At 41.8% G+C, this 14,665-nt stretch overlaps 1 protein-coding gene across 1 annotated transcript in view; it reads left to right on the plus strand.

Moving 5' to 3' along the window:
* TWF2 (twinfilin actin binding protein 2) overlaps positions 1 to 6,169 on the plus strand; it is a 29,682-nt gene extending 23,513 nt beyond the window's left edge. Inside the window, exons 4-7 of the mRNA XM_015825845.1 lie at positions 2,291 to 2,416; positions 2,567 to 2,717; positions 4,277 to 4,398; positions 5,809 to 6,169. Coding sequence (XP_015681331.1) covers positions 2,291 to 2,416; positions 2,567 to 2,717; positions 4,277 to 4,398; positions 5,809 to 5,976 — 567 coding nt within the window. The 3' untranslated portion in view covers positions 5,977 to 6,169. The remainder of the gene's footprint in view (positions 1 to 2,290; positions 2,417 to 2,566; positions 2,718 to 4,276; positions 4,399 to 5,808) is intronic.
* The last annotated feature ends 8,496 nt before the right edge of the window (positions 6,170 to 14,665 follow it).

Here is a 14,665-nt window from a genome sequence, read left to right on the forward strand (position 1 = left end):
ACTTAACCGGTCTTTCAGAACTATAAATAGTGCTTGAAATGGTCAAGAAGCATTATATCAATACAGAACCTTTGGTAATTTTTTTTTATAATTTTTTTTTTCATTGTGGGAGCTCTTACCTCTTGTTTTCTGTTGTTGTTTTTTCAAAGATTCACAAACTCAATCAGGATAATTGGTATCTACCAGGTCACCTCGCTATCATGATTGCTGAAAGCACAGACACTCAAAATTTGACGCCCAGGGCTTCCACTTGTAGCTTTGTGAATAGCTTGTGCTATTCTGTAGAGGTGCAAATTATATATTTAATAATATATGAACATGGTATCATCATATAAAAATAAAGAAGTTTATAATTGGGTACAAATTTATCTACACTTTTTCTTTAGCTTCATCTACAATAAATAATACAATTTAATGTATATATCATTTTGATATAGTTGTATCAATCATATGCTCTTCCATATAAATTCATCCAGACTATATCTGGGTGGAAGTCTAATTTTATGAAGGAGGCAAAAAAAACAACAACAACCAGTCTAAACTGCTTCAGGGTAAAAATCTGTAAATAAAATAAAAATTACTGGGGATAACTGAGACTAGAAATAAGAGACTAGACTATTCTAGAGACTAGAAATAAAACATGCAAATTTTTCATATATCTGAAAGGGTCACTTCCAGCACTTGATGAAAAGTAGATCTAGCAGTTCTATTTTACAAGTGATATTTTGTTTGATACTCAGTGAAGCATGTGACCTAGTTTTTCTCCTCTATGAAGCATGAAACTAAAATCTAATGATTTTCCCTCTGTTGATTCTGTGTGGCATCTATAAAGCTGCTTTTGTACTGTTAATTATTTTAAGAAGAAAAAAATTATGTTGATGTTGCTTTTTAAAAATGTCGTTCTTTCTCACCTAATGAACTGATTCTTGCCAGAAGTGACCCAAAGAGGTAGCTTTTAAAAAGTATGTATCTTATTCAGCATTAACCTCTTTAGCTTATAAAATTGGTTAATCATTACTGAAGTGTATGATGAAAAAATTATTTCCTACTTTCCTTACAAGCTGCCATTCGAAAGAAAAAGATTCCCCCCCCCCCTTTGTAGTGGCCAGTATCAACTGCAGAATGTTTATAAAGCTAGTCATTCATATCTTGGATCTTCTGTTCACTTCCAAAATATGAGACTTTCTTCTGTATTACGCATCATCACATTGCATTGGTCTAGAAAGGGCTGTCTAACATATAAGTGCCTTTTTAGAAATCTGAGAAACTTCCATGGACGATGTGGGTGGTCGAAGGATAAGTCGCTTGCCCAAGAAAGAAATTCTGTACACAATACAATCAAAGGCATGTAAATGTGGATGTAATCCCATTTAACTCTGGGATTTACATCTGTGTAAATGCCTGTCGGCGTGTACTGGCATCTCCTATCTAGCTTTTCTGTTCATTCTTGCTTGGGCAGAGACAAAAGAAGGCAGGGTGGCTTTAACAGTTGAGTAGAGAATGGAATTTCTGCAGGTCATGCAAACTACACTTGATGGATTTCCTTTTTTTCTTCCCAACTAATAAAGCACAAGAGACCTTCCTCTTTGCATCCAGCCACCAGCCTCACTCATTCTGGCTATTTCCTGCCTTCACGTATTCCCCCTTCTTCCTAAGGCTGCTATCATAAACACACTTATCTGATAAACGGCCCCATTCAACACAATAAACTTAGTTCTATTTGGACTTGACTGGAGGGTTCTCAATATCCATCTCAGTCCATCCCACCTCTCTCTTTTACAGATTTTTTTAATCCGTGCACAAACACACACACACACACAGAGAGAGAGAGAGAGAGAGAGAGAGAGAGAGAGAGAGAGAGAGAGAGAGAGAGAGAGAGAGATCCTTTAAACCAGGGGTAGGCAACCTTGGCTCTTTTATGACTCGTGGACTTCAACACCCAGAATTCCTGAGCCAGCATGGCTCAGCTTGGAAACCTCTCCCTTTCCTCTCAGCTTGGCTGGCTCAGGAATTCTGGGAGTTGAAGTCCACGAGTCATAAAAGAGCCAAGGTTGCCTACCCCTGGTCTAGTCCTACACGGAAGGCTAAGGAAAGGAAAAGCATTACAATGGCTTTTTCTTGAAAGGATTCCTATACTTCTGGATGCTAGTAGCATGGTTTGTCTGTTACATTACCATCTTTCTCCTACCTCTCTACTTTTCTTGGGTTAATTTCCTTTGATGGACAAAAGTGGAAAATACATACATGCAGGGTTTCGCTTCAGTCTGTGTTTTTTGTCCCCTGTTGCCAGGTCAAAACCGAAATCAGCGTAGAAAGCAAACACCAGACTCTCCAAGGCCTGGCTTTCCCTTTGCAGCCAGATGCGCAACAGGCCATTCAGCTACTAAAGCAGAGGAAAATCAATTACATCCAGCTGGTAAGGGTTTCTTGGGGGGAAGGGGAGGGCTTTCAGTGTAATTGTCCCAAGTTTTGCTCATTTCTGTGCACGCTCTGCTTGCACACATTGCGCTGTTAAGAGTTTCCACTTCATTGTTATTTCGGTTTTCTCTTGCCTTTGTTTCAACAGAAGCTGAACCTGGAACAGGAGACCATAGAGCTGGTCCACACAAAGGCTACAGAAATGGTTGATCTGCCTAGAAGAATCCCTCAGGATTCTGCTCGCTACCACTTCTTTCTGTATAAACACTCTCATGAGGGAGATTATCTGGAGTCAGTAGGTAAGCTGTAACCACATCTACAGCTGAGGAAAGGTTTCACTCTGCCCTTTGGACATGGAGTGGGTATTTTCATTATCCTCTAGACCAGGGCTTTTCAACCTTTTCACCCATTGTACCACTTTTAGGATATGGTAATATCCGAGTACCACCAGTCGCCTAGCAAGGTGTCAAAAACTTGATGACAAAAAAAAAAAAGGAAAAAAGTGATAAAGTACAGGTAGTCCTCGACTTACAACAGTTCGCTTAGTGTCTGTTTGAAGTTACAATGGCACTGAAAAAAGTGCCTCCCAAGCCACAGCCGAGCAAGACACCTGCCTGCCTGCCCGCCCGGCCGCGCTCTTCCTCCTGTCCGAGGTTTTCATTGTTGTGAGCATTTCTGTTGAGGATTGGCAGCGGGGGTGGGGTGGTGGGTGTTTGGTTTTTATCCCCCCCCCCCGGTCTGCTGGGTGGTTGCAGCAGGTTTTGGTCACTTCACATANCTAGACCAGGGCTTTTCAACCTTTTCACCCATTGTACCACTTTTAGGATATGGTAATATCCGAGTACCACCAGTCGCCTAGCAAGGTGTCAAAAACTTGATGACAAAAAAAAAAAAGGAAAAAAGTGATAAAGTACAGGTAGTCCTCGACTTACAACAGTTCGCTTAGTGTCTGTTTGAAGTTACAATGGCACTGAAAATAGTGCCTCCCAAGCCACAGCCGAGCAAGACACCTGCCTGCCTGCCCGCCCGGCCGCGCTCTTCCTCCTGTCCGAGGTTTTCATTGTTGTGAGCATTTCTGTTGAGGATTGGCAGCGGGGGTGGGGTGGTGGGTGTTTGGTTTTTATCCCCCCCCCCCGGTCTGCTGGGTGGTTGCAGCAGGTTTTGGTCACTTCACATAACCCTGGGACACTGTGACCGTCATAAATATGAATCAGTTGCCAAGCATCTGAATGTAAATCACAAGACCCTGGAGATGCTGCAACATTCCAGCTGATTGGTGCTTCTTCAGGGCTCAGCAGAAGTGCCAGGATCAGCGCTGAGCTCCAGCTGGAGCCTGGCGCTGAGCCTGGCGCTTCCGCTGAGCCCTGACAGCCCTGCAGCTCCAGCCATCTCTCACTCAGGCTTGTGCGGTGCTGCCACCGGTTCAGCTCATTCCCCTCCCCCGCTACTTTTCTAGGACGCTCACGTACCACCTGCCAGGTGCTAATGTACCACAGGTGGTACCCGTACCACTGGTTGAAAAGCCCTGACCTGGATGACTGAGATTCTCCATAGATATTTAAGCAACTTCATGCCAGTCCTAAAACAAAAGAGAGACTTCACAGCCCAGCACATAGGAAAAGTTTTAATGAGAATATTTGTTTCTAAAATCAATGCCCAATTCATGGGCAATAGATTTTAGATATAATAAGAATTGGTATCATTTCATCTATGCAATATATGAACAGTATACAAATACAACTGTATTTATTTGTTTTATCGCGTGCTCTTATGGCATGCATGGTCATTATTTCAACATAGGAATTAATTTTACAGGGGCCCAAGAATACCTGATCTTTTTTTCCCCTCTTTCTCCTAGTGTTTATCTACTCCATGCCTGGTTACAAATGTAGCATCAAAGAGCGTATGCTGTATTCTAGCTGCAAGAGCCGATTGCTTGACTCCATAGAGCAAGATTTCTGCCTAGAAATTGCAAAGAAGGTAAGTCTTTTTCCTCTGGCTTCATAAGCATCTTGAAGAAAAACAAATTCTCTTCCATCTAGCTAGACTTTTAGAGTTTCAAGCAGTATGAAAGAGGGTGATGTGTGGATCTGAAGACTGATTATGAGAAAATTACTCAGAAGCCACCAGGTGGGTTGTTGGAAGGACATGCTAGAGACAGAAAACAGGTGCGCCAACAGCATGGACAACATGAAAAGTAAGAAAATACTTTAATGAGCTCATCTCTAATGAGAAGAAGAAATGTTCACGTCCAGAAAATAAAACAAGTTTAGAAATGGCCCTGTGAAGTAGGAGTAGAGTGGACCAGAGTGGAAGCTGGAAAGCTATGGGGGAAGAGAAAGGGTTAGGGTTAGGGTTGTCCTAACAGGCAGGACAAGAAGCAACGGATGGAAACTAACCAAAGAGAGAAGCAACCTAGAACTAAGGAGAAATTTTTCTGACAGTTAGAACAATTAATCAGTGGAACAACCTGCCTTCAGAAGCGGTGAATGCTCCAACACTGGAAGTTTTTAAGAAGAGACTGGACAGCCATTTGCCTGAAATGATATTTCCTGTCTGAGCAGGGGGTTGGACTAGATGACCTCCAAGGTCCCTTCCAACATCATCATCATCATCATTATTATTATGGATCATCGCACAGTCAGCCAGATGTTCAGACTGGATTTGGCATTTTGACTACCTATCGAGTCCTTACCCAGGGCCTGGGATAGGCAGATGTGAATGTTTGATGTTATTGCAGATAATCGTCGCAGGATGGAAGCAGTTCTTAGTAAGGCCGCCTTTTGCAATTGACTAATGGCGAATTTGTCAATGCCAATGGTGTTCAAGTGGTGCTCCAGTTGTTTTGGGATTGCACCCAAGGCGCCTATTACTATTGGTACTACCCTTGCTTGCTTTTGCCACAGTCTTTCTATTTCTATTGTAGGTCTTTGTATTTTGTTATCTTCTCCAGTTCTTTCTCGTCTATTCTGCTGTCTCCAGGCACTGCCAGGTCCACTATCCAGACTTTTTTGTCTTTCTTATCGACAATTGTTAAGTCTGGGGTGGTATGTTGCAGGTGCTTGTCTGTTTGGATTCTGAAGTCCCAGAGCAGTTTAACTTTATCATTTTCTATGACTACTACTACTACTACTACTACTACTACTACTACTACTTCTACTACTACTAGTAGTAGTACTACTTCTACTTCTACTACTACTTCTTTCTTCTTCTTCTTCTTCTTCTTCTTCTTCTTCTTCTTCTTATTATTATTATTATTATTATTATTATTATTATTATTATTATTATTTAATGGAATACCATTACTGAGAAGAAAATCCCAATCTCGGTTGGGTTTCAGGTTCTCAGTGGCCAGATCTAAGACTACTTTTCCTTTCTTTTGTGTATCAGATTGAAATTGATGATGGAGCGGAGTTGACTGCCGAGTTCCTGTACGATGAGGTCCACCCCAAGCAGCATGCCTTCAAGCAGGCTTTTGCCAAGCCAAAGGGTCCTGTGGGCAAAAGGGGACAGAAGCGACTTATCAAAGGACCAGGCGAGAACGGAGAAGACAGTTAAACCCGGCGGACGGGCCAGCAAAGAGCTGTGAATGTCTCCCAGTCTCCAGCATTGCAGCTCCAAGGAAATCCACTTCTCTGCATTTGAGCCTGTCCACTGAACTCCAGAGCCTTTTCCTTACTTCTTTTCTCAAAGTCATGTCCATCGGTTTCATTAACAGGGTGGGAGGGTTGGAATCGGGGGACAGAGAGGAAGAGGAAGAAGACGGCATGCTCTTTTTTTCTTTCCTTTTGCTCCGTGGTGATATAAATCGAGGGGGAAGGGGTGCCCTAGAGCTTTTTGGTCTTTTTTTTTTATATATTTCTTACAGCAGATGCTCCTGTTATTGCTTCATCTTGTGGCCTGTTTTACTTGGAATCTGCACCACTCAAAGAGCTTTGTATGCCTCTCCTCTGAGAGAGTTATAAACTTCTATCTTGGCTGCTGTGACCCCGTCAAGGAGAGGCAGTGTTTGTATGATAACAATAACTTAATGGCACTCCATCCTGTTAATGCCATTCCCTTGCCAAGGGAGTCTGTTTCCCTAGTATTTGATGTAGCGGTCAGTTGCCTACTAGTTTAGGCAAAGAGCCTTGTTTCTGAAGCAGGGTGGAGGGATTGTTTTTGAAGCAGGGTGGAGTTTGAGGGGATGGGGGAAGTGTTAAACATTAGATTTCCTCCAAAATAGAGGTAGGCGGTTTGGATTTTTAGGAAACTCTTTTGTTTCCCAAGCTACTGAAAAAGTAAAACTCTCGTTTTGTTCAAGAGTCCTAATAATTCCATTCTAGGCCTTACTGTTTGTGGGGAAAAAATACCGATCACAAATCCAATGACGGGTTGGATTTCTCTTAAAAGATGTTCTGCTTCCTTTCTGATTTGCAGGAAGCTGATTACACTGCCTTTCCTTCTTCCCTGCCTTGTGTCTTGATGACTCATTGTGTGATATTACAGCCTAGGAGTGGACATGGACAGTTAGGAACCGGGAGCATAATTGTTATTCTGCCCTTATTGGCAGCATTTCCACTTCACTACATCAAGATGGCAAGAATCACCTCACGGGTAGCTCTCATATGCTTTCCCAGGCCGAGCTTTCCGTATGTGCTAGCTTGCAGCCTAATACAGCACTACTGAGACAATAGATTCCTTTCTGATTTCTTCTCTTCTCTTCTCTTCTCTCTCTGTTTCTCTCTGTCTCTGTCTCTCTCTGTGTGTGTCTCTGTCTGTCTGTCTGTCTGTCTGTCTGTCTGTCTGTCTGTCTCTCTCTCTCTCTCTCTCTCTCTCTCTCTCTCTTTGATCCTTGGCCATCTCATATTTACTCAACTGTTTGTCCTCATCCTAGATCAGGGGTAGGCAACCTTGGCTCTTTTATGATTCGTGGACTTCAATTGTATGCCTTGAAGTCCACAAGTCATAAAAGAGCCAAGGTTGCCTACCCCTGTCCTACCTAGATCATGACGCCCAACCATTGCATCCCCTTGTCATAGATCTTTAGTTATGTGATAGAGCTTTGCCAGGCCAAAGGAACATTAGCACTTCCATTGGTCGCTGAATGCTGATGAGCTCTGTTTTTCACAGAATGTACTTTGCCCAGAGGACCGTTCATTCCATGTGTTAGACACTGTCTGCCAAGACTAATTGTTTTAGATCCATGAGAACCAGGTGGAAGGAAAGGATAGCTCATGGCATGAAATTATTACCCATGTACATGATAGATGGGCATTTTAACTGCCAAGGAGTTTGGGAAGAGCCTTGATGATCAGCTTTGAAAGTCTAAAGGAGAAGCAGACAGCGACCCACTCACAAAAAGCTCAAGCCACAATTGGGAGCTTCTGAAAAATCATTACCTCACGCAAGCAAACAATTCCCTCTGAAATTACAAGCCTTGTTTTACAGAGCCAACTGTAGGGTATTAGTCTGGGGGCCTTGAGTTGAGCAGCATTTGCATAAGAGCAAGCTGGGTGTTTCCCCCATGGAACTGATCTGCAATTCAAGAAAGAAAGGGTGGGCTTTGCCAAATTCCAAATATTCTGCATGAAAAAAATAGAATCACAGATTCTCAAAACAGGACGAGGCCATTTAGACATTCAGATCCAATCCCCTACTCACTACAGGAATCTAGATGAAAATGTCTGTGATGGAGATGATGGTATGTGCCATCCTTTCATGGATGAGGAAAAGTCTTAAATGTTAATTTTTCCTGATTTTTTTTTTAAACTGTTCATCTTTTGCATCTTAAGTTTATTGGGAGTCGTTGGAACAGATGTCTTTATAATTGCGGTCTCTGTAGTGTTTAGAAATAAACAGATCTTGCATCTAATATATAATTCTAAGACGATCATTAAATTCAAAGTTTGTCCTAAAGCATGTTCAGACAGCAAGATTCTGCTTTAAGTAGGCACGATGCAGGGATCAGCAACTGAAATACAAAATTTCAGCATAACACTGGTCAGTGCTATGATTTTATTTTTAAAAAAAAAATGGGTGGTTCTTTGGACATTTTGAAGGCTCTACATTGCTGATCTTTGGCACAATGATTTCTTTAATAACTTTATTTTTATTGTGACCAAATCTCAATCAGTTCAACTCAATCTAGAGATTATAATATTCTGTAATATTTGGATTTGGACCTCTGCATTTTCTGCATCATATATGCAGAGATAGCTTTGCTACTTTCATTCTATGTTTTTGTTGAGAGTGCTACACTCTTGTAATATGAGTTGTTATTTTGCCCTTTCCCCCCCCCCCCCAGGCAAGCTTTATATTTTAGGTTAAGTTTGTCATGTATGTTTTGTTCCATGTATTGCATTCTCCCCACCAATAAGAGGCAGAATTTTTTGGGTCCCTATTATATTTTGATGCAGAAGAACAAATATTTGCCATTCCAAAACTGATAACAGCAGTTACTCTGATCCTAAGCTCACATTTCCTTGGGTTCATGATGAGATATTAAGGTATATTTAAGCATCCTGGGATGACCACTGTTGGCATTTTCCTTGTTTTCACTATTTGCATTAATTAATCCATGTGATCCAAGCAAATGTGGCAGAAAAGTAAGCAAGCACTGCCTTCGTTTTAGTTTTACATCTTTTACTTCATCAAATTAGTCTGAAATTATTCCTTTGTGGTATTAATGCCAAATATCACCATGTAACGATAGTGGATCAATCAGTGTTCTCAAATGCATGAGCAGTGGTAAATGAGAACTTCCATGAAGTAAAGAAGGTGATCAGCCTGCTTCTCAAGCTGACCCTTCAGAACCCATCTTTTTCCCTTCACAGTGCAACACTGAGTCACTCAGCCTTGCAAAGAGCTGCTTCTCAGCTGTCCATCTGAGCTTAGTAGCTGCTGCCACATTATGCATATTCATATTGTGTTCGTGGCTGGTGAACCCTTTTTCTTATTTGTTGACTGGAAGACCAACAAAACTCAGTTATGCAGTGTGCAAATCATACATCTGTCGACTCTATCAATACCGACTCCCCCAACCTCACCCTATTTTCTGATCCAAGCTAACAAATTCCAGGACTATTCCAGGATAGGGAGACTTAACACTCAACTAGACTCCAGAACTTTGTTTTCTTTGCAGTTATGTGATCTTACAAACTTACCATCAACACACTTTCCAAGTAGCAAAAAACTTCCACAAAAATGTAGAAATGACTCCCTATCCTGGAATAGTCTCTGAACTTGTTAGCTTGGATCAGAATGTATCTTGCTATTTATATCCAGGATGCATACTTAATCAGAACATTTATTAGCTCCAATACTCCAAAATGTTGAGTGATTGCAAGAACATCTCATTATAGAAATAAAGTTTTATAGGAGTCCCAAAATAATTTTTCAAGAATTATATGTTTATAGCGAGACCTTGCTAATTAGCTCTTAAGTACTATATTCCTGTGTGCACACAATTGAAATGACAATAGTTTTACCCTGACATCTCTAGCACACTAAAATAATGTCTAATTGACCACATGGTTAACACTGCAAGTAGTTTTCATTGTCCATTGCATTTAACTTGCTGCAGATGAAAAGCAAGTTAGGAGTGATTGTTTCTTTATTCATGCTAGTAACTTATCAAAACTTCCATAAGAATCAAGGTTTGGAGTTTGGGAGATGCACATTCCTGACTGAGCTATATGATGATGTAAATTTGGAAATTATGGGGGTGGCAGGGCATACCGTTTTGAATGCTGTATTTTCTAAAAATTAAAAGTATTTTTAAAGCAACCCGTTTTGAGTATTTCTTTAGTAGACTGAGATATCTGTTGATACAATTGGCCATTCCCTTTATGGTATGCTGTGGTAAATTTTATGTCTCATGAATTCATGGAAACTATTGCTACAAAGTGGTTGAATTTAACTTGTGAGGCCAGATGGTTTGATGTTCATCATGTAGTTGCAAATGAGATCATGTTTGCAGATCTGCAATAAACCCAGATTTTCCTGTGTCTTGTGCACTATATATATATATATAGCCTGCATTAGTGTTTTCATATCTATTCAGGGCCCTAACTTGGTTTGGTTATTCAACTGCTTGCAGGGATACTAAGATCAATTTTACTACTGAGAGGCATTTCCAGGTGTTGATATGGGAGCCCCTCAAGCATTTTTCCTTTGTTTTTGCCAAAATACTCCTGAAACCAAACCTGTAAACATAATGTTGATTCTTAAATATCTAGCAGGGAGAGTTTATTGCTGCCATTCTTAGTGTACACAGACTAAAGACAAAGTTTATACAAAATAACAGACTTGGAAGGGACCTTGGAGATTTGCTAGTCCAACCCCCTGTTCAAGCAAGATCCCCTATACCACGGGTGCCAAACTCACTGCGTCACGATGTATCATGACTTTTTTCGCATTGCCGGAGCTGGGGTGGGCGCATAATGCAACCGGTCCATGGGCTGGCAGTTTGACACCCCTGTCCTATACCATTATGGATAAATGGCTCTCTTCTTAAAAACCTCCAGTGAGGGAGTACCCACAACTTCTGGAGGCAAACCGTTTCACTGATTAATTGTTCTCATCAGGAATTTTCTCAGTTCTTTGTTGGATCCCTCCTCAATAAATTTCTATCCATTGCTTCTTACTGTGTTTCAGATGCTTTGGAGAATAGGTTGATGCCCTCTCCTCTGGGACAGCCCCTCAAATATCGGAAGACTGCTATCATGTCCCCCCTAGTCCTTCATTATTCTAGACAGAGCCAGTTCCTGCAATTGTTCATCATGTTTCAGTACACAATATTCCAAATGCGGTCTTACCAAAGCAGTATAAAGCGGTAGTAACACTTCTCTTGACCTTGATACTATCTCTTTGAGGTGTTAATAATATGGTCAGTTACTCAGTTTCATTTGAGTATAACTTACAAATATAATTCAAGTACAGGTTTAAAAATGTCTTGTGTGCCAAGAAAGATATCTAATCTGCAGCTGAAACTGAAGGCAGCATGGTATGTTTATGCTGAATTCCCAAGCTTTGTAGGCTACCCTTTTAAAGCATAGCACTATCTGGTTCTAAACACTAAAGAAACATTCTGATCCATTAATTTCTTCTTTCTGTGAATCAAATGTCATCACAACTCAATTTATGGATTCAACTCCGTTTTCATAGCTGGTTCTCACACGTTTTGGTGTAATAAAATGAACAGGAGCCTCAAGCTAGAACTCCCCCAAAGAATCACAAAATACCTTTGTGAAAGCTATAGTCATGAGCTGTTTTTTGTCACAGATGCTCAATGCATTTGGGGGAGTTATCAGGTGAGAAGAATTAGATTCGATTTGTATATTTGGGCATGGACAGGAAAAATATTCCAAATGCACTGGATGGACATAGCCTGAGTTTTTTCACTGTGGTACCTGTATATTTCATAATAAGTTGGTCAATTTGTAATTTAAAAGCAAAGGAATGTGCCACAGCTAAAACTGAGTATTATACCTCCAAATTAGTAGGCCACGTGGCATAATTCCCTTGCCCAGGGTTGAAGTTAAGTACTTAATACATCGGATAGATCCTCACACAAAGGTGCAACTAAGGAGCTTATTCAGTAGGCATCTCTGCCATCAGATGATGAGCCTAGATCAACATGATCTGCTAATAAACAATCCATCTTTATTTAACATCCAGGTTTAATAGTAAGCCAAGAGCTGCTCTTCTCCAAAAGAAGAGGTTGGAATCAATTCTAATTCATGTACAAACTGCTCATTTCAGAATCCCTGCTCTGAGCAAAAACAGCCAATTAATTAGGTAGGGCTCTCTTATTTTAGGCATGAATATATGTAGGCCACAGCTACCGTATCTTCATCAACAATCCAATAACTTAATAAACATCTTCGCTTATGGAGAGTGGCAGGGTATGGGACCTGGATTAAATTTGCAGCCTGCGCACTGTGCAGTAAGTAGCATTATGCTCCCATGGCACAACTGCAACTCTACTTCTTTGCTAATACTGTACTTCAGTTCATGTTCTGTGGACACCAGATTAGCATTAAGCTAATTCCTTTTCTGCAGCATTGCACACAAGGGCTCAGTTCAGGCTGTTAACAGTCATCCCAGCACGTGAGCATGGGTGCATCTGATAACCAAGAATTTGGAGCCAGTGGCTTGTTTTCTTCTATGGATACCTATCAATACCCCCACCCTCCATCTGTCTCTTTGATTAAAAACAGTATTACTGTTCTCCACCCTATATGAACAAATGTATGCTTTTCTGCACTTTTTTCATTTCCTTATTAACTTATATTTTGTACTTTAGTGATGTTTGTCATGGCATCTGCCTCTAGGTCTCTTAAAGCACAGAATGGTTGTATACGAAGAAGGAGGGGAGATACCATTGTCCCAAGCCATGGGTACTTGGCTTAGAAATCCATTCCTATCCAATACACTTTAGAGATGATAGAAAATATCTGTAGCTTGGGTGACAAAAGGTGGTGGTTTGTTTTCCAAGCTTGCTGTTGAATCAAGATGCTTCAACCCAAGTTCCGCTGATGATGTTACCTATCCTGGTGACAAAACGGGAAGCCAAACAGCAAGTTCAAAGAACAAACCACCACCAACACCAATACACTTTATTGTGTTTAGATTGCAAATGTTGGTATGTATGACAGTAGTTATATAGGATATATAAAGTATGAATCTCGTGAGGCTGCCATAACTAGCTTGCTAACACAAATACAACTTTTCCATCAGGAATGCGTGAGAAGGAAGTCAAGAGCAAAGAAACAAACACCAACCCCAGAAAAAAAGAAATGTTTGGCAACCAGAGTTAAATGCTGTCTTAATGACTCCCATCTTAGCAGGAATGTGTAAGCATTAATCCCATCACCTTTACAAGAGGCAAAAGGAGGGGGTTAGGTTCTACCAGGTTGCAGAAATTGGCTGGTATGCAACAGAGGGCCTTGGTTATCTGCAAAAGCCTCCCTGCATAAAGGCCTTGCACATAAATATTGCCCTGATCACACGGAGCAGTAGCAGAGAGTGAGTAGCCCTCCCCTCTGTTATGTTGGTGAAATCATGCTATGACTCATTCATTGGTACAGGGTAACTGCATTATGGATTGCACATTTCAAGGCTCCAACATGATCCAAACTCTGCAGTCTGAATGTGCATTGAATTTCTCATCAGACACATTCACCCTGCAAAGCCACTCTATCCGCATTTGTCTGTATCATCTGAATGTGGTCCTTAGAGCAACACTGGGTTGCTTTTTAAAGCTGCAACCTTTTCCTTGAGGACCCACATATGTGTCAAGCTGATTGGAAACAAGACCTGTTTTTCCTTGTTAAAGGGATGCTGTTAAAGCTGAAGGCTGCACCTGCTGAATTTCTTCTTGTCAACCGGAAGAGTTTTCCAGCCCATTTTTCCTCTAGATGCAGCATGTCAACCTTCTCTCTCCAATTTCAAATTTTAGATTATTGTGTGATGTAGGTTGAACTGAATGAGAGTGACTGGTCCAAAGTATTCCAATGCTTTAGAGCAGACATGTCAAACTCAAAGCCAGAGGGCCAGATCTAGCCCATGATATGTTTATATCTGCCCCACAAACAGATTAGTAGAAGAAGTGCGGCAGTGACAGAGAGTCCTGGAGGAGAGTCAGCTGGAGCTGCAGTGTTGCTCAGGCTCTGTTGAGGCCCCGGGATCGGCGCACACAGCTCCAGCTGATTGAGGCTTCTGGCGGCCTTGGGGGTGGCTAGCAGCTGCAGGCAGTCTTCGGGGGAAGAGCCAGCTGGAGCTGCTGGGGCTTGGTGGGGACCCCAGAATCAGTGCACGCAGCTCCAGTTGATGAGCACTGCGAGAAAAGGCCAGCCGGGCAGTGAGTGAATGCATGGGAGAGGAGAGGATATAAAAAAGAGAGGGTTTGGCAGGAAGAGGAGAGAAGGAATGAGGGGAGAGAGAAGGCGATGGGGAGGAGAGGAGAGATGTCGGTGGGGCAAGCCTGTGGGAGAGAAGGGGATAGGATAGGAGAGGCTTCTGTGGGGCAAAGCCTGAGGGAGAGAAGGGGATAGGATAGAAGAGGCTTCTGTGGGGCAAAGCCTGAGGGAGAGAAGGGGATAGGATAGGAGAGGCTTCTGTGGGGCAAAGCCTGTGGGAGAGAAGGGGATAGGATAGGAGAGGCTTCTGTGGGGCAAAGCCTGTGGGAGAGAAGGGGATAGGATAGGAGAGGCTTCTGTGGGGCAAAGCCTGTGGGAGAGAAGGGGATAGGATAGGAGAGGCT

Source organism: Protobothrops mucrosquamatus, unplaced genomic scaffold (genome assembly GCF_001527695.2).
Source record: "Protobothrops mucrosquamatus isolate PMUCROS unplaced genomic scaffold, P.Mucros_1.0 scaffold2835, whole genome shotgun sequence".
NCBI classification, from domain to species: domain Eukaryota; kingdom Metazoa; phylum Chordata; class Lepidosauria; order Squamata; family Viperidae; genus Protobothrops; species Protobothrops mucrosquamatus.